At 35.9% G+C, this 21,632-nt stretch overlaps 1 protein-coding gene across 2 annotated transcripts in view; it reads left to right on the forward strand.

The window, feature by feature from the left end:
• LOC140753492 (uncharacterized) overlaps positions 1-19,391 on the forward strand; it is an 87,374-nt gene extending 67,983 nt beyond the window's left edge. Inside the window, exons 2-9 of one of the 2 annotated variants that reach the window (XM_073088129.1) lie at positions 8,314-8,764; positions 12,232-12,516; positions 12,844-13,319; positions 13,634-13,818; positions 16,890-17,085; positions 17,426-17,638; positions 18,149-18,379; positions 18,802-19,391. In XM_073088129.1, the coding sequence (XP_072944230.1) occupies positions 8,314-8,764; positions 12,232-12,516; positions 12,844-13,319; positions 13,634-13,818; positions 16,890-17,085; positions 17,426-17,638; positions 18,149-18,379; positions 18,802-18,980 (2,216 nt within the window). In that variant the 3' untranslated portion in view covers positions 18,981-19,391. Of the gene's footprint in view, positions 1-8,313; positions 8,765-12,231; positions 12,517-12,843; positions 13,320-13,633; positions 13,819-14,602; positions 14,799-14,877; positions 15,091-15,193; positions 16,515-16,889; positions 17,086-17,425; positions 17,639-18,148; positions 18,380-18,801 lie in introns of those variants that run through there. The other variant, XM_073088130.1, reaches the window with a different exon arrangement.
• The last annotated feature ends 2,241 nt before the right edge of the window (positions 19,392-21,632 follow it).

The raw sequence follows: 21,632 nt of genomic DNA on the forward strand, positions 1-21,632 counted from the left end.
ATCTAGTCATAATCTTTACACAATTTGCAAAAATCATGGTTTTATTACTCTGTCTCTTGCTAAACTAAATACTGATCTTTGTACAATATTTTGAAAATATGTCTAGAAGTCTTTACAAAAACAAACAAATTAAAGTTTAATAGTAAACAGATGTAGTTATGTGTTCTTAGTACGTAGCTACAATTACTCCGGGAAACGAATAAACATGTTAATTTCCTTTTTCGCATGCGAACGTAATTTACACGTCTTACGTAATGTTTTTATTTCAGTATCGTACGATATTTACGTCTGTGTAATTAACTATTTTTGAGAATAACACTGAGGTATGATTCTCTAGTTTTTCAAATGAAACAATTGTCTTTTTATTAATATAACATTTTGTTTTAATTGAAAGTTTTATTATATTAAAAATAATTAAAACGTTTCAATCATTATATCCACTCATTCTTTCATCGTTCAATCAATCATCATCATTTCTGTCCAGTGGGACAGGACACCAGCAGTGGCTGGGCACAGGTCTTGAAAACTTTTTTTTAAGATTTCTCAGGAATACAGATTTCCTCATGATATTTTACTTCACCGTTTAAGCAAGTGATAATTTATTTCTAATACGCATATAACTTTCAAAAATCTAAGGTGCGTTCCTGGGAATTGAATCTCGGACCCCTCGATCAAGAGTCCGAGTTTCTTAACCGCTAAGCTATCACTGATTCAATCAATCATACATTCATTTAATAAATCATTAAATGTTATACATTAAAAATAAAAAAATAAGCAACGATGATACACTATAATAAAATGTCTGAAATAATAAGTTATGGTTGTATAATGTTATGTTAATGTAAATTTAATGTAATCTTATTCTTTTTTTTGCGAGAAATCGCTTGTTTATTTACGTCAGTAACTTATTACAACATTTAAATAATTAATATACTTTTGGTATAATGTATTATTTGAATAGCATGTTTTACATATTCTTTTTGCTAGTCATCAATAACATAAAAGTACTTCACGATATTCACGTCTACAGCATCCGATAAAAAGATATCTACTTTCATATCTGTCTAATTGAGATGATCTTTACACTCGAGCAACAAATAAGCTATCATCATATTTTAATTCGGCTATCATTATCAATATCAAAATCTAGACTGCCTTTTTAGACGCTAGAATAATCTGACATTTAGACACGTGTTATCCAAGCTGATAAATATTTATAACTCGCTTCATTATCGAGATAAAGTGATATACGAGCTTCATTATATCTCTAATTCAAATAAATATCAAATTTATTTCAAATAAATATAATTTAAGTGTTTAAATTTTACAAATGACAAAACATCATCCGTTACATTTCGTATTCATTTCCGGAATAGAAAAACTATTTTGTTACCCGCTTGTTAACAATGTAATAATACCGCTCTGTTACAGAGGGTTTCGGATTCTATTCCCGGCCCGGTTCTGATCTGGTTATAGTACCTATCTATGACACGGACAATCTTGAAGTACTTTACGTAGAAAGCGAATACCTTATTCAACATACTTTTTAGGGTTCCGTACCCAAAGGGTAAAAACGGAACCCTATTACTAAGACCTCGCTGTCTATCAATCTGTCCCTCTGTCCGTCTGTCACAGGGCTATATCTCCGGAACCGTAATTGATAAACACATTACAGAGAATGCATACCGTCTAACTGTTAAACCATACTAAGGAAACAGTTGAAATTATTACAATGCGTTTACTACTAAGTGGTATTATAATAAATACAAATAAGAACCATGAAACATATTTAAATATAGTAATTTTACTTTTATTATACGTTGTATACGTATAATTCATCATCATCACCCCAACGCCATCTATTGTTGTGTCATATAACTAAGTATTGTTGATAATAATAAAATGAATAAAATATAATGAACATTTGGTGGTACGGAAGCCTCCATGTGCGAGTTCGACTCGTACTTGGCGAATTATGAAAACGATACATCGCATAGCAAAGGCATCAAAAAAAGGTTTGCATCGTAAACTATACTAATTGTTTAACTACGACAAGAACGCCCTTACATGTCTAATCAATTTAATAACCGACAGCCAACACCGACAGACCTCGTCCGATAATTTAAATAACCATTTCCACTAAGGGTTAGTATTCCTTATGAAAATCTGCCTAGTTTGAATTAATTGGTATAGTACGCCAAAATGCTAGTCCGCTCTGAAGTTATTACGCACAACTACAAGCATATATTTTGTAGCAACGAAGTGTACTAACGCAGCTATGTACCAGTGTGCGAGAGCGGGCAGCGGACGAGAGCCGGGAGAGGTCCTGCGTCTTCGTCCGGCTAATATCTACAATTTGCTATTCGGCGCGACTCGTTTCTATATTCAGAGCGGACTAGCTGTTTGGCGCGGTCTATACTAAAATGATTAGGGGCGGTGATAGCCTAGTAAACGAAACTCCGCCTCTCTAGCTGGTGTCCAAAATTCGAATCCCAAGCATCTCTGATTATCCAAAATTCTATACGTATTATTCTACACTAAAAGTCCTAAAGTTCGAATCCCAAGCATAATTATCACTTATAACGCTGAAGGAAATATGGAGATGTGTAGTGTATACTGTAATACATGCCTGAAAGTTCTCAAAGTATGTCAAACAATGTGCACTTTTTCTGTTTTGTACCCCTATTACCTATATATTGTATTATTGTCCCGTTCTATGAGAATTTCGGTATCTCATTGTATTATAATTCTTTTTATCACGCTTTTATTAGCTTGGGTTGTATGTATGTACGTATGTAACGGAATCTTTGAACTCGTTTTTTACCCACTTTGAACGGTCCGATTAATTTCAAATTTTGAACAATTATCAAGAACCGATGACAATACACGATTTTAATTTTATCCCATTCTCCTCATCAGGATCGTCAGGAATCCGGATTAACGATTTTCCTTGTGCAATTTTAGCGTGGTTTTTAGTTTTTAAACTATAATTGTTATAATACATAAAATAATTATACAACTGATGTTATATAATGACTGCACTTATGACGTATACAAAAGCAACGTACCATATATGAAGTCGAAAACCAGGTCACATTTGAATTCGTATTCAAATTCAAATTGAGTATGCAATTTTGAAATGCACTGTTAGAAATTTTGGTGTGAGGCCAGTTATCAGTATTTAAACCCATTAAAATAATTAACATAAAAACTAATTGACATAAAACGCGAACGATTTACATTGTATTATGGTGCTTAACTAATTCAATCTATAAAAATGGACATGGGCGCCTAAATACATTACTCTTAAATATTTATAGTTGAAACAAATTGCGTACTTGTATTCCCTTATGGATTTTTTTGTTACAGTACCCTTGACTTGGAGGTAAACTTAGCCCATATCCTTCAAACTCTATAATTATTTAGTTTTTTACATACATAAAATTTAAATAATGAAAATAAAGTACTTAGTACTTGTTTTTTACTAGGGTACTATTAACCCTGTGTTAGTACATCATCAAGAAGAGTCATATACATATTACGTAGGTTCAATTAATATCACAATAGTAGAGTAAGCTCATCTCACTCATTTCAGATTTTTTATTTTTTTTAATATCGAGCAAATAAATATATTGGCTTATAAAACGGTAGTTATGTCAAAAACAGACAGATATATTCATTTTCATACAGATATACATTTCATTTCATCCGATCTGCGTAAATTAGTCATGCCTAATAAAACACCCACATTGCTTAACGACGCTATCACATTAGTATTACATAAACATCCAATTAAAGTGTCAACAAACACACTTAGTGATATAATATATGTACTGGTAGCTCCGCCCCCGACTTTGCTTGTGTGGACTTTTTTATGAAATGGTCGTAATATGGCCAGTTAAAGTAAAATGGTTTACATAAGAGCTACACGCCTCGAAAGTAATAAGCCACTGCCAAATTTTACAAATGAGCAATGGCATTACATGTAGAATTGGTTAGGTTAAGTTAGGTTTGAATATACATGAAAAATCAAAACAAACCTTTCTTCTTAGACAAGCGGGTACAGTAAAGTCTAGTCTACCTTAAGATAAAATAAATTAGCATTAGTTTCTCCGTCAAATAAACTTCAACCTGACTAAACTTAAGTTAATTTTCACTACCATATTTAGACATAACAACAACATAAATTTTATATACATCTAAAGATAGGATTACACACGACGAAGATTGTCGATGCTTTAAACTAGGAAGAGAGAAATCGTCTCTGCGATTACAAAAACCACACTGCAATAGTAAGGCTAATGTCCTATTGATAACGAGAAACTGCTTGCGATTATTTATAATATGGAAATAGAAAATAAACATACAGTCCACTTGATGGTAAGTGGCTACTGCCTATAGACGTAATCAACCCCAGATAAGATTAGATTCTTATCTAAGGTTGGCCACAGATGCGTTGCTACCCATAAGGACTATATTGAAATGCCTCGGTAAGTATTACCCCTTACTACATCCTTCAAAGCGGAACACGGCAGCGCTTAACACAGCAGTGTTAGAACAGAAATGGGCGTGGAGGTGGCGCCTTCGGTGTCGAACCAGAGTGTTCTACCACCAAGAATTGCGTGCAGTGACAAGCTATAATTATCTTAATACTTCGGTTATTTAAACGAGCTAGCAATTATACAGACCACGCACGTTGAGTTACTTTAATTGTTTAATTATATTGCCGCTTAGGATAATAAAATGTGCGTTTAGTACATTATCGCATTCCTTCTCGATGTTAGAATTTTATGTCCCGTGTTAAATGAAAGCATTAGACCACAGAGAATATGTAGCTTATATTATGTATAGAAAAATATTTCTTATTATGCTTAAATATTTATATTACCTAGAAATGTTATCCGAAACTTTTTCATCCCATTTCTCTATTCCGTATACCTAAACATTTTCAGTATTTAAAAACCGGTTTTTTTACTTTCATTTTCCAAATGATGGTTCTCAATCTAAATCTTTGAATGACACTTATTTTAAAGTTACAAAGAGACGTTTCAATTTTATTTCTAAATTATATGCAAATTAGTTTTAATAAATAATTGTTTAAGCGACATAATGACCTGACTGAACGAATTATCAATGATGATAAATAAAAGTTAGCAAGAACGTTCGATCTCATCTATCGTTAGCAGTCAGACCATTACCTAACTCTAATTGATTAGCTTGCAATTTATAACGCGGTTGGTTTGATAAATTCCTAATAAACCCGCCTGGAGGCTAAGGCGGTAACTGACGTATTTATATACCTAATGCTAGCCTTTAGTATCGTTAGGGCAATAAATCACCACTTTTAATTATAAAACTACCCGGTGCTTCGACACTTGTAGGATATGAGTTGGGACTAGATTGCAACCAATCTGTACTTACCACATTGATTGCAGATAGCAAATTTAGGTCGATTTTATAATATTCTATGGTTACGTAGTAAGATAGAATCTACTGTTCCAGTATCAGGAATTTAAATATAGTTTAAACGCTTTTGCAATGAACTAATCAGAATTCTGTTTTGCTAATAATAAATAAGACATTGTGATCTAGTTGTCTTAAATATACCCCTCTTTCTTTAAATAGTATGAAGAAGTTCACAAAAAATATAAACCGCCACAATCATAGGTTATTAGGTGTCATAATATAAGTCCTAAGACCGATTCTTGCTAAAGCAGTCTTCTAATATTAAGAAAAATACTTATCTACGTTCGTTTTACTGTAGGTACCTCGTACATAATACACGTATTCTTATTGTTAATAGTTAATATCCACTTTTACTTAATGTTACTTAAATAAAATATGTATATATTACATACGCATACACATACATATACCATACACACACGACCACTAATACAATGTTATCCAAATAAGTCAAATGTGAAGCGACAAAAAAACACATAGATTAATCAAGCGCCATACTATTTATTTGCATTTGCCGTTAACATTTCTCTAAGAAATATAACTTAATATGTATCTGTCTCTAGACAGTAGACGTAAACCGATATATCTTAGGAGAAATTCCATTTGCATGTAACACCAGCGATATTTCAAGTGGAAAGATAAGAACCCATTAACTTTTTGTCAGAGGCCTGATGTGAAGTTATTTAATGTTTGTAATTTTTCTTGCAAATTTTTGGAAAGTCTATTTTGACTATTGTTTCCGGGTATTACGTATGAGACACGGGTGTTATTATAATGCGTTTTTAGATTCGAGATTTTTCGACTTTGCGCTCCTACACTAAACGGTTTTTGTACAATGGAACTAAAAGATATTTTGGAAAAAAGTACTCTTAGTTTAACCTTATTTACTTGGAGATTACTTCAGTATTCTATATTTCAAAGAAAATTTCGTAAAAATTCTATATTTCCAAACGTTTGTCGCTGTTTATATAAAAAACTTAGCCTTCTTTCTTTAAATGAAAGTTTTTGTTTATTTTTCAAATGTTTTCACGACTGGCAGACAGAAAGAAATAAAAATCAAATCAAAAAGATTTATACCTAACTAAAATTAATAACCAACAAGTACGTACTTAATTACACGAAAACGGAAAAATATCTTAGATAACAATATCAATTAAATTTTATTACCACGTCAAGTCAAGTCATTGACTGAGAATTTAAAAAGCTTATACCCATTCACGTCATCGAACCCTAGAGACCGATCAATAGCGTCAACAATGTACCAATAAGGAAGTAAAAGTTAGGTTAACTCAAGGTCGGGTATCCTAAGTTAGTCGAACTATAAATAAAAAGGCCGCAACAATGGTAGCGATGCAAACATTGAGCAAGAGATCATGTTGAAAGATAATAGAATAACTCGATCGTATCGCTGACTGTTCAGTTAAGTGTAACGCTCGATAAATGTAGATCGAGATCGGCCGAAAGTGGAGTCTTGACTAGAGCTTATAAGTAATCTGTATAATAGATATGAGGGAATAGGGACTTTTGTTACAACAGCACAAAATCTCCCTTAACGTGTTACAACAGATTCAAGTAAATATTTGTGGATTTAAGGATCTTTGTGTGAACATGAGTCGTTCAAAAGTATCATTCAGGGTAGCAACGCCGGTAGGAATTGAATTTTATGATCATTCATTCATTCATTCATTTTATGATCAATCATTGTAGATGTTTAAGATTGGCAAATGTTGGCGATTATAGCATCCCTATATCGGGACGGGAGTGATATAAACAAATATGACCACATCAATATCCAGACTCGGAATACAAAGTCAAATTCATCATTTTGATGTTATCCTGACTAGGGATCAAACCCGGAACCCTCTTTGTGTCCGATTAATGCGGTGAAATGTGCTCCGTCATAGATCATATTTTCTAAGTAAATGAACAGTTAGTTATAAAACGTGATACATACTTCTGCTTATTGATTAAAATTAGCGATTTGATAAATTGCGAAATCTTTATCGACGATGTCAGTGCGAACTAGGGCTTACAGAGCCCAACGAGGAAGTAAAAGTCCTTTAAGGATAGAGTCCAATTTACGCGGTTACAAAACAGTCGTGACAACATTGGTCACTGTGTCTACGATCTATTTGCATCAATGCACCTGTTCACAGGCGAGCGCCAACTTATCTAATGAACATATCGCTTGAATACATTACCAGCTCCAATGACTTGTGAAATTGCTCTAGCTCGACGATTTTGTGTCAATAAGCTATTACACTTCGAGATTGTTTACAATAAAACGGAACAAATTATAGGTTCTTAAGCGCTAATTGATCCCCACAACAAACGTTCATTACGTAAATAACGAGTTCAAAGTAATTTAGTATTATTTAATAAATTTATTATCGGTACAAGAATTCCAGTGCAAAGAGAATAGTCCGAAGTTTATGCTCTGATTATTGCACTTTTGTAAACCAAGCTAACTGTACTGCCACATAATTACTGATAAGGTCGGTAAATATGAATACGTCAACACACATACAATGCAATACTGGTATACTTCATCGTTAAATTAAAGTTGAAACCTCTTCATACAATACGAAATGAAATATTGAAACTATTAGTAGGTCTTGTAGATCATAGTAGCAAAATGTACGTATTTGCAATGCATCTACAGCGGAGTGTCCCGGCTTTCCAACTCAATTCCCAGAAGTACCGCATCTCCGATCTATCTCAGATAGCATCCGTTCATTTCAAGTAGGTTACGAATATCCTTAGGGAGCAGTGAATACTAAACATGAAGAGAACTCTGTTTGCTACGACTAGGAATAGCAAAGTAATGTTTTTTTTTCCTTTTTGCAGATACAAACGCAGCAGATGATCAGTCAACATCAGCGTCGTGGTGGCAAGCTGGAACAGCGACACCCTTCCGCGAGAACTCCGGCAGCAGCAGCGTGTTTTCCTCCACCCATGGCTTAGTCCAGACACACCCAACTGGCAACGATCCGTTCGGGTCCTTCGCAGGGATCGGCAGCACTATCGGACCATCCGCAAATCCTTTCGCCCAGACTAGCGGCAGCGGTCCGCTGAGTGGCAGCTTCAGAAGTAGCAATCCTCTGCCACCGTTAGCAAGGAACGCGAACGGCAGACCGTCGCTGAAGCACTTGGATTTCACGAGCAGTGCCACCGCTGAGTTGAGGAGGAACCCGGCGTTGTCCGCCCCTGATGAGTGCGCGAGAGCTTGCAGAGAAAATGAACCGCCCAGAATTTGCTACTACCACTTCACTCTTGAGTTCTACACGGTATTGGGAGCGTAAGTTTTTTTTTTTTTTTTTTATAATATAAGAATAGCAGACGAGCATGCAGTCCACCTGATGTGGCTACTGCCGCCCATGGACATCTGTAATCAACCCCAGATAGGATTAGATATTCCTACCTGAGGTCGGCCACAGATGCGCCGCTACCCCTGAGGACTAAGCTGGAACGCCTCGGAAAAGTCTGTCTCCCTTACCACACCCTTCAAACCGGAACACAGCAGCGCCTAACACTGCTGTTATTAGGTAGAAATAGGTGTGGCGGTGGTGCCGCCGGAGTCGAACCACAAAGGGTTCTACCACCTTTCGAGTGGTAAGTAAACTTATCTTACTTAATTTCTGTTAATATCAGTTTAATATCAACAATACCAATTTTCCCCATCATTAACTCGTATAATTAGAATATTACGGCTAAACTACTCGTACATTTGAAGCAAAGTTCCTAGTCCTCAGGCGTGGCAATGTCTGTGATCCGTTTCATATAGAGCCCATCTTTTGTATGCTGTTATTTTCTTGATGTTTTGGTCGGTAGTGGCCATTTACCTTCTACTACATCCTTGTTTGCTATTTTAATCTTATCAAAAAATCATAACACTTATGTACTTATGAACTATTATAGTTTTACCATCTTCTTAAGTACTTATCTATATTTCAAACTAAATACATTATTTTGTCAAGCCTGGCTATGATAAACTCATATTTACAAAAATCTGTCCAGAGTAAATTTTTAAGACACGACATTTATATCACTCTACAGATGTAGGTGAATCCATTATTCATAGATTCATGTAACACAACTTCGAAACTATAATTATAACGATACTAGTGGTGCCCGCGGCTTCGCCCGCATTTTAAAGATATAATATGACATACATAAAACAGAAAATTCGTACTTTCATTGGAATGACAGTGGTGCCATCTGTCGAAATTTAGTCTTACCAACTCCCAAACCTTCGTGGGCTCTTGGACAACAACTCTGCAAAAGATCATCACTTGATCAAATGCATAGTTTCCGATTCTATAAAATGTATATAGACAAATATTCATTTTTATATAAATAGATAGATGATCAACTAATGGATAAGTAAAGTAACTGTAGGTAAAATCGAAAATCGAAAATCGAATTTCAATCTTCTGGGTTGAAAGATCGATTCACTGAATCGATTCATTACTGGAGTCCGTTCTGGTGGGATTTCCGAGATAAAAACTATCCTATGTGCTTTCTCGGGTCTCAAACTATCTTTGTACAAAATTCCATTCAAATCGGTTCAGTGGTGTAGCCGTGAAGAAGAGACAGACAGACAGAGTTAATTCCACATTTATAATATTAGTAAGGATTAGTAAGGAAGTAAGGATTTGCTGACGGATACATAATTTCAGTGCTTGTTTGATCCTGATAACCTTTTTTTTCGCTATCCTCGAAAAAATATCGAAGATAGAACGATTCTTAGGGCCTCGATTTTTTGTGAATCGATTTATTGCACTTCGATTCGAATCGATTCAAACATCGATCTTTTTCGGTAACAATTGCCACCCTATTACAATCCCAATAAATCTATATAAACAAATATAATGTTGCAACCGTCTCCGATTGCAAGAACTCATTAAACTCATGGTTATTTAGAGTATGCCAAAAGACCCACAAACGTAGGTAGAATCCATTACCGGAGACCGATTAAAGAAATCGACTTTTTTGGTCAAAAAAATCGCTTCTCTGATTAATATATCTAAGATCGCTATCCCTAGTTCCTGTGGGATTTCTGGGATAAAAACTATCCTATATCCATTCTAGGTTCTCAGACTACCTTTGTACAGAATTTCATGGAAATCGTTTCAGTGGTTTAGGCGTGAAGAAGAGACATACAGACAGACAGACAGACAGAGGTACTTTCGCATTTATAATATTATTAGTAAGGATTAGTAAGGATATCGATTAAAATAATCGACTTTTTGGTCCAAAAGATCGATTCGCCGATTAATCGATCTTAGATCGCCATCCCTAATTCCCGTGGGATTTCCGGGATAAAAACTATCCTTTGTCCGTTCTCGGATCTCAGACTATCTTGGTACAAAATTTCATTAAAATCGGTTCAGTGGTTTAGGCGTGAAGAACAGACAACCAGACAGACAGACAGAGTTACTTTCGGATTTATAATATTAAGTTAGTAAGGATTAGTAAGGATATCGATTAAAATAATCGACTTTTTGGTCCAAAAGATCGATTCGCCGATTAATCGATCTTAGATCGCCATCCCTAATTCCCGTGGGATTTCCGGGATAAAAACTATCCTTTGTCCGTTCTCGGGTCTCAGACTATCTTGGTACAAAATTTCATTAAAATCGGTTCAGTGGTTTAGGCGTGAAGAACAGACAACCAGACAGACAGACAGAGTTACTTTCGGATTTATAATATTAAGTTAGTAAGGATTAGTAAGGATATCGATTAAAATAATCGACTTTTTGGTCCAAAAGATCGATTCTCCGATTAATCGATCTTAGATCGCCATCCCTAATTCCCGTGGGATTTCCGGGATAAAAACTATCCTATGTCCGTTCTCGGGTCTCAGACTATCTTTGTACAAAATTTCATTAAAATCGGTTCAGTGGTTTAGGCGTGAAGAACAGACAACCAGACAGACAGACAGACAGACAGAGTTACTTTCGGATTTATAATATTAGTAAGGATTATCAAGTACTATACGAGCATGTAATGGTAGTGAAACATAGCTATTATTAATAAGTTTAGCTCTATCTTGTCCCAAATTCCGCTCAACCATCACTCATCGAGAATTTCATAAAAATTACCTGTTGAGGTCAAACATTTATTCGTTCTATTTACGGGGACGTTCTAGTAAAAAAATTGCTCACCGACCGACTTTTTAACTTCGCACATTAATTTAACGGTTTGTTTCACACAGATAAGTTGCTTTTAGCACCGTTTCTATACGAAGTGATCCAAATTCCGTCGCCGCTGCGTGTAATTGATAGGTGACGACAGAACTTATGCAAACATAGTACTTTCGTCATTTGAGTTATGCGTCAGGGAGGGGGACTAGTGGTGTAATAATTGATAAGCTAATGGACATAAGTGTAAGCTATCATAGTATCATCGACCCTTTAGAATTCCACTACGTTATGCTAGTCTCCGGTCCGAAAATGGTTAAAACTACAGTCATCTTAGGAAATTGCAGATTGGCGAAATCCATAAATCTTTAACATACAGACAACTTAGACACTATAGACAAGTTTCACATCTATGTTTTAAACATGGAGTTTCCTCACGATGTTTACCTTCACCATTATCGCAAATAGTTATTAATTTTAATAGATACATGACTTAAAAAAATCCTAAATGCAGGTCCAACTTCTTAACGAAAAGTCACAGCTTCTTCATATCACAAACCTTTAAAACAAAACAAAAAAAAGCTACCTTATAACATGCTTAAATAATCTTTTGTGGTTACAGCGCCTGTCAAGTATGTACACCGAATGCAACGAACGTCGTATGGTCCCACTGCCAGTGCGTGCTCGCTGATGGAGTCGAGAGAGGAATTCTGACAGCCAACAGAATGTTGCCAGGACCCTCGATTCAAGTTTGTGAGAACGACAGAGTGGTTGTTGATGTCGAGAACCACATGGAAGGTATGGAAGTCACTATCCACTGGCACGGAATTTGGCAACGTGGATCACAATACTACGATGGTGTGCCGTTCGTGACTCAGTGTCCCATTCAGCAAGGAAATACTTTCAGGTGAGATAACTTCATAATTTTCTTACAGTTGGCTGATAATGCATTCTGCATTCTATTCTGCATTTACATGTATTACACTGTAGTACCTAGTGCTAGTATTATTATTACACTGTAGTATTCTGTTGATATGTATTTATTTTTATAATGTTATTATATAGTATTGACTTACGTCATTGAAAGGTAGTAAAATTTCCAAAAAAAATTCGTCTGCGCCTACAACATTACTGTACTTAAAGTCTCACATAAAAAATGTTAGTGCCACTATAGTCTGCGTATGTTATGTTATGTATCTTAAGTAATACTAATTCTATCGCTTAACTTTTCCAGATATCAATGGCAAGGCAACGCAGGTACTCATTTCTGGCACGCACATACTGGTCTTCAGAAACTCGACGGTTTATACGGCAGCATTGTGGTCAGACAGCCACCGTCCAAGGATCCTAACAGCCATCTCTACGACTATGATTTAACAACTCACGTCATGCTTATCAGCGATTGGCTCCATGAGGATGCTGCTGAAAGGTACCCTGGTCGTCTTGCCGTGAACACCGGTCAAGACCCTGAATCAGTGCTGATCAACGGAAAAGGACAGTTCAGAGACCCGAACACTGGCTTCATGACTAACACTCCTCTGGAAGTTTTCACCATCACACCTGGCAGACGTTACCGGTTCAGAATGATCAACGCCTTCGCATCGGTTTGCCCAGCCCAGGTCACATTCGAGGGACACAACCTGACCATCATCGCTACTGACGGCGAGCCCGTTCAACCCGTTCAAGTTAATACTATCATCTCATTTTCAGGTAAGAAAATCATTAAAATTGTGCTACCATTGTTATTAGTTTGATCAACTCACCGAATCATTTGTTACATAACACTAATTAATATCAAAATTGAAAAAGAAAATGCTGGTTATTCAACGACAAATTTATGATAATCGTACGTAATTTAAAAATAGGCACGCCTATGTCGTAATGAGTATACTTAAGTGGTACATCAAGTCAAGCGAAGAGAATTGGATAATATTGTTGCACGTACTCATACTTCCTATTTCACAACACATTTAATTATCTTGAAACAGCGTAAAACAGGATTTAGCATCTTCACTTCATTTTAGGCGAACGATACGACTTTGTGATCGAAGCAAATAATATTCCGGGTGCGTACTGGATTCAAGTACGAGGTCTCGGAGAGTGCGGCATCAAGAGGACTCAGCAGCTTGGTGTTCTGCGGTACGCGAGAGGACCATACCAACCTACATCAACTCCTCCAACCTACGACATCGGCATTCCTCAGGGAGTTGTAAGTTCCTCGCTCATGTTGTATATATTACACAATTGTATAGGTACATGAAACAGGCATTTGAATGCTTCACTGAATCGGCAGCTTTTCAACACGCGGCCACGGATTTTGTAAATATGCAAAGGATATTGCCAGTCTTTAAATGCAAATGCGTTTAATTGGTACTTCTATGAATAAGTTCCGTTTAGTGAACATAGATCTCATGTCACGAGCCAACTGTCGCACTTATTAATTGGCGGATATTGCAAACTGGATTCTCGGAGCCAGATACAACCTCGATTAGACCACCACGGTGTCGACGATTGCTCAAGCAGCGCCAGTACCCTAATGAAATTTATTGGTATCTTCCTGTCATTATAAATATTGTTATATACAAGTAATGAAATCGTTAATAATTTGTACATACTATACAAAACTAGTATAGAAATGATAATTATAATTTTAGTAGATTTTGATTCGTAGTTAGTATTATCATGGCACTGATTGAACAAATTGCCAAACTGTATATTTATTTAAGTTTTTATTTAATATCATCGCTTGATCAACTTTAAATTTCATATTAAAAAAGTCATAATAATCTACTTATTTTTAAATAAAGTTGATAAAGCGATAGCATGTACACAACCAGTATTCAAGTAGAAGGATGAAGTTATTACAAAATATATAACTTTTTGGTATATTAGTAGCAAATATAAAATTTAAGTAGAAAATATTGTACTAGTAGATTAGATAATGCACGTATGATTAGTAATTGCACGAACCTTTCTCCTCACTAACTATTCAGGTTATGAATCCCTTGGATGCAAGATGTAATGTAGAAAGAAACGATGCGGTTTGCGTTAGTCAACTGAAAAATGCCAGGCACATCGACCCCGCCATCTTGGAAGAGAGGCCCGACGTCAAGATCTTCTTGCCCTTCCGTTTCTTCGTTTATAGGCCAGAGATGCTCTTCCAACCTAACACTTACAACAGATACCTAGGTAAGAAATTGATCACTACTTTCTTTATACATTTTAAGCCTAGAAAGAACACAATCAAACTGACATTAATCTTCCACAGTGGCCCCACAAGGAACTCACGTCATAAGTTTGATAGATGAAATTTCATACATGGCTCCACCCGCACCCTTGCTCAGTCAGTACGACGACATCAATCCTGACCAATTCTGTAACGGAGACAACAGACCCGCTGACTGTGGCCAAAACTGCATGTGCACGCACAAAGTCGACATCCCACTTAATACCGTTGTGGAAATAGTGCTGGTAGACGAAGGTAAATTGCGTAATGCATACTAAATTACACGGTACGGCTCAAGCCACATCCATTAAGTCATAATGGGAATGCAAATCTTACTGATTACCATTTTCACTTTCAGTTCAAATCGCAAACTTATCTCACCCGTTCCACTTGCACGGATACGCTTTCAACGTCATCGGTATCGGCAGATCGCCCGATCAGAACGTGAAGAAGATTAACTTGAAGCACGCCCTGGATCTGGACAGGAGAGGACTGCTCGAGCGCCATCTTAAACAAGGAGACCTTCCCCCAGCTAAGGATACCATCGCCGTTCCCAATAACGGATACGTCATCTTCCGTTTCAGAGCCACTAACCCTGGCTTCTGGCTCCTCCACTGTCACTTCCTGTTCCATATCGTTATAGGAATGAACGTAGTGCTCCAAGTAGGCACTCAAGCCGACCTTCCCCCCGTGCCTCCCAACTTCCCCACGTGTGGGGATCACCTGCCTCCCATTAATTAGATCTGTTCCTAAAAACAATTGCCACTTCACGTACGTGCAAAAATTGGTATAGCAGTTGATTTAATAATGTTGACTAAGTGTAATTTTATGTTTGTTTTGTGTGATGTGTCCGGTAGATTCGAAGTGCTCGACTCTACCATATGTGTTTATTTTGTATTCGAATGTTTTAGTAGAGTTCATGATGGTTTGTGATGATTTTATTTAATGGTGATACATGTTTCTTTGAACGGATTTCAGTATAAATATGCCATATTTGGTGATATCTTTGGTTTATCTAACGTGTCGCCTTAAATGTTTTCATGTTTTGAGGCTTCTAAACGTACATCATAAAATGTTTTTTTTTTCACCTTAATGTACTTTTGTATTGTGAATGCGTTTGTTCTGTAACTAACTACTTGCCATTATATTTTTCACCAAGGATATTTATTTCGTGTATATATTGAATTCATATGTGTTATAAAACGTACTTAGAAATGTAAGATATATGTTACCTGTTACTAACCCTTCATTGCATGCAAACCAACTGAATCGTAGGAATTGTAAATAATCTGCAATATTTGTAAATACACGATACACAAGAATGATGTTTGAGCTAAACAGATTGCACATCTCCAAACAAACAAGACTGTTTAAAACCGTATGTTAATGTAGAAAATAGATCCACGATCATGTTACCATTCCCAGTTACCACTATACCTAAGGTATCATTATGTGTATTATATATGAAGCTTACCAAGGCACTTTCATTGCATAACCCATTGGCAGTTCCTAGTCCACCAATAAGTATATATTTTTTCGCAATAATTTTACATATTATTCAACTCGCGTGAACGATATCGGAGTCATACTACATGCTCGTAAGCGAGAATCGTATTTATCATTTTATTGTAAGAAAATTGTAAATTTTTTTACCGATTAATATAATCTATTAAATAAAATCTTATTTTATTTTCCCATTCTTCGCAAGCAACAAAAATATTATTACCCAAAATGTTTTTGAAACCTAACTTTTTTAATTAGCGTATTCATTGAAAAATCCGCTGATTAAAAAGGTTATTTATAAATAAAGTATTTAGTGGTGTACATATATAAAAACGCACTATTTAGTATTTTAGAAACGTACATACTTCAGTAGTTCACTAATAATTGTAAGAACCTTTTAGTGGGAAGTGTAGATCCGCAAGGCGCATGGCCGTGGTACAAGAAACACAAACAGGTTGTATATTTGACATGTAATTGCTTGTACATAAAGATTTAACCGCTGTTCACATCTCACGATGTGGAATTTGTATTAATTATTATATTTCATCCAGATTCTGAACCCACTGGACGCCATTTGCGATACCAAGAGGAACGATGCGGTGTGTGTGAGCAACCTGAAGTCAGCGAAGCCGATAGATAAGTCGATCCTGCAGGACCGGCCGGATGTCAAAATATTCCTGCCGTTCCGATTCCACTTCTATAAGCCGCAGGATCTTTTCAAGGAAAACACCTATAAGAATTATTTAGGTTATTATTACACTTTACATTTTGATAGCTTTTAAAACGATGCAATCGTTTTGACACTAATAACCACCTGGAATTCTATGCCTGACGTATTTAATGTAATGCATCCAGAATCAAAAGCCTTAGCAGAATTTATCATTTGGTTGGAGTCTTTACAGTGTTTACCATATATCAGCTACAACAGATTAATAAATTTATAGGAAGATGCCTCTACCTAATCTTGAATTTATCTTAGTCACCTTTGACATCCAGAACAAATTATATAATTTCGCAACTAAAATCGACGAAGACTCTGCTTTTTTATTAAACTTGAAATCTTTCAATATAACGTTTTGTGTTCCAGTGGCACCTGGAGCAGATCATCTCATCAGCTTGGTGGACGAGATATCGTACTCCGCGCCACCCGCACCGCCCCTCTCGCAAATGCACGAGCTGAATCCTGATCTCTTCTGCAACGGCGACAACCGACCCGCCAACTGCCCTGTCGACTGCCGCTGCACGCATATGATCGACGTACCTCTTAATTCTATTGTGGAGATCGTTCTTGTCGATGAAGGTAGGTTTTGAAATGTTCTAAATGTAAATGTAAATTAAACTCTTTATAGTTATATGGTAGCATCGCCGTCTCGCTATATTTATGCTATAACGTATAAATCTGCTATGTTCTGAATTGGTATATCTTATGCCTTAGTACAGGCATCATTATGTGGCTTTAGTACGGGCAGCATTATGTGGCATTAAAATAAACTAGGAATCAAATTAACTGAAAGAACGAATAATGAACTTCCTATGTGATGTCTGATCGATTAGCATCCTATATGACGTGATATTTGACGTTGGGTTGAAGTTGACGTTGTTGACGTTGGGTACTAATGGGTCTACAACATAGATATATTATCCTACTGACGTAGGTCTACAACTACTTTTGCGGTGAACAAAAATATAACCAGAAAGTTTTCTAAAATTCTCGATGTTTCTAAAGATATGAAGCTCACCAAAACGAACATAGACAGTTTCTAGAGCACTTCTAAAAGATCTACAATTAAACAATTTCACCTTGTTTCAGTCCAATCACCGAATCTGTCCCATCCCTTCCACCTCCACGGCACTTCATACAGCGTGATCGGTATGGGCCGGTCGCCAGACAAGAACATAAAGAAGATTAATCTGAAGCACGCTTTGGACCTCGACAGGAAGGGATTACTACATCGACAATACAACTTCCCACCCTTGAAAGATACTCTCGCTGTACCAAACAATGGATATGTCGTTTTAAGGCTAAAAGCTGATAATCCAGGTAATTGATGGTTTGACTTTCCATATACTTTTCATAGGTTCTTAAATAGAATTAATAGGGGTCTAATATGCGAATTCTGATGGCACACAGCAAAAAAAAATAAAAGAAAAATAACAAAAATTACTCAAAAAAATTTATGCTCTACACAGAACTATTTTTATTTTATTTGTAGAATAAGTGTTTCACCGTAACTTACTATGATCTGTGTCTTGCGAGTCGACCACAAGGGTTAGAACTCCAGGAAACGATCCATTTGTAATTCATGCCCTCGACACGTCCGTCTCTCACCGCTACCGAACTAAAACTGTCTCGAATTGCAATCACACATTTATTCACAGACGGCGGGTAGTACACTACTTACATCGTATTATATTAATAATGGGTAGTACCCCACACTTACATTATGATTTTCTTTATTACAGGTTATTGGTTATTCCACTGTCACTTCATCTACCATATCGTGATTGGGATGAACTTGATATTGCACATAGGAACGCAACGAGATCTACCGCCCGTTCCGCCGAACTTCCCGAGATGTGGTCACCATCTACCAGCGATCTCACCACCGACATATCCCAGCGTGGGGTACACGCATTACTAACGTCACTTGTTCTATACTTTGAGATCTGTTCAAACTAACGCTAAGGCTGACCGCCCTTTAGCTACTAGCGCGTGAGCGATGTTTGCGTAGGCTACTATCTTGTCGCTTAAACCGCTGCCACTCGGGCATCCAATTTTTTGTTTTGCGTAACCAAAAAGTGGAATAAATTTGATTTTACTAAAAACATCTGTCATCTGTCGATTGTTACGCGCCTGTATTGTACTTACTTGTACTTACTCGCTAAAGATGTAAACTCAAGCAATAGCAGCCAAAGAGCGGTCGGCCAGAAATACGCGAATGAAGAGCGTTGACAACTCGCGCTGGTTTGAACGCTAGCCTACCGCCACTAAGGTTCCACTCCACTGAGACCTCACGAGTGAACATTCAAACCTAACGCGTACTGCCATATTTTATCGTGTTGTTGAAATATGAACAACGTGCGAACGAAATATTTTAATGTAAATAAGTATAAATTAATGGTGCTCTTTGGACCAAAACAATTAGCTAATGAACTTAAAGTTTGCAACTAAACGAAACCAAAGTTCTTATTAACCGTTTATCTACCATATACTCAATAATCCATTCCAGTTTATGAAAATCCGAAGCATAACGTACTTGCTAAGAACTGATCTATTTTAATTAAATGTTTATATACACTTTACTATAACTTTCGAGGTATTTTGTTGCTTGTTTTTTAGATTTGTACATAAAATTAGATTAGGATCGTGAGTAAGGAAATAATTATTGTAGAAAAATAATCTGTATACTGCGTACAACCAAGCATGTATCTACTATGTAACAGGCAACTATAACTGAATAGTAAATATAAATGTAGGTGCATTGACTTAGTAAGAAAATGGATGTCGAAGAAAGCATAAATACATACGGGCCTTTTTCCTGTCGCGCGGGTTAATAATGCGAATCCGAATCCATCCGAATGCGGATCCGATTCGCATGCGTACCACTTGCATGCTTAATAGATACTTATTGTGCAAGACGCCAGCGAATAGACTACAGCGTGTCACGCGTTCGAATTGGACACGCATGTGGGCATAGACCCGCGTGATAGAATAAACCATTTCATATTTCATAGCCACTTATATACTTTTATTAGAAATTGAATTTTTGGTAATTCTATTATGCCATACCAACACATGTTTAAATTGAATACTTACCAGATTTTTCCCATATTTGCGGTGAAATTTTGCATCATAGTAAATCACTATTAATCCGCCACTGTAGTACATTCTCCATTTTGTAGCTCTTTAAAATCGGATGTTTTCGACTCGATGTCCATTAATTGATAAGTCAATGAAATTATATAAGTGCAAAGTATCAGAACTATTGTATGCACGGTGTAGATTAGTTAATACTCTTATTCCACATACAAGTACATATGTACAATGCATTTGAGTAACTTAACATTGCCTGTCTCTGTATATCTCAAGTAACATATGAACTTGAGGCCGTAATAACGTTACGGTTACTTAGTTTCCATCACGCCACATGAAATTTTAAATTAAGACCAAACTTAGTATGTTAATAAGTCTCTGTGAATTCTCACTACGCACGGATGGAGTAATGGGCTTACTATGTGTTTGACATTGACTTAAACTGGACTTTAAACTTTATTGCTAACACTGAAATTATTAATTTTAAATAACATGCACCCTTCTAATGTTTCCTGTTACAACCTGTAATCGGTACTCCTGTCTGTTTGTTTGTATTATTGTGATACAAGAGTCATACAATAACACAATGTGTTCTTAATCTGAGACTGATGTATAACATTGTCATTTGAAAAAACTATCAAGTTAAAACAACATACATGCGAGCTTAGTATATCCTCGATTTTCGAAGTCTTAAAAACGCAATACGTAATGTTTTTCGTATCTTAAGTTTTCTTAAAACTTCCAAGGAAAATTCTTTACATAACTATCTAAAGCCTTAAAAACAGTGATTGTTTGTTACAGACATAGAATGTATTTAAATTAAGACTTCACTTTAAATGTATTTTATCCATATAGAGACAACACTCAACAATTTGACTAAAATAATAATAAATACCATTAAATGAAATACCATTATCAGTCTAAAGTCAAGTTTAAGTCTAAGTCCTACCTTAGTAGAGCTATACAGAATTTGACACAGAGTACTATTTTAAGGCAAAATATACTCCTGTGGTAGGGCTGCCACACGGGAAGATAATATCAACTTTGATTTCATTTTCCGATAGGCACGATATTGTTATTTGTTCTTTAAGTATTTTACTTTACTATTTATGAAGTATTTTATAATGTTTGCAATTTATTTTTTTCTTATTAATTATTTATACTATCTTACAGTAGCTTTATTTTAAGTTAAAATTCGTTCTGACTTGCGAGCTAAGCATTGATAATTTCGGTTCCAAAATCACTATTTAAAATATTTTTATCATTATTTATATTTAAGTACTTTTAACTTAATATGACATTAATTCAACTTATGGGTTTTCTATTTTAGTTTTGGTTCTAAAATCACAGTAAAATATTTATATTTGCGTAAAAAGTAATTAAGAAATTATTAAAAATATTTAAAAGTTATAACGCGGATGCTGGGATGTTCCTGTTTTATTTATTGTATAAATAAGATTTTTATGTATACGTATTTTCT

Source organism: Epargyreus clarus, unplaced genomic scaffold (genome assembly GCF_041222505.1).
Source record: "Epargyreus clarus isolate Ecla_fem2 unplaced genomic scaffold, WU_Ecla_fem_2.2 ptg000026l, whole genome shotgun sequence".
NCBI lineage: Eukaryota > Metazoa > Arthropoda > Insecta > Lepidoptera > Hesperiidae > Epargyreus > Epargyreus clarus.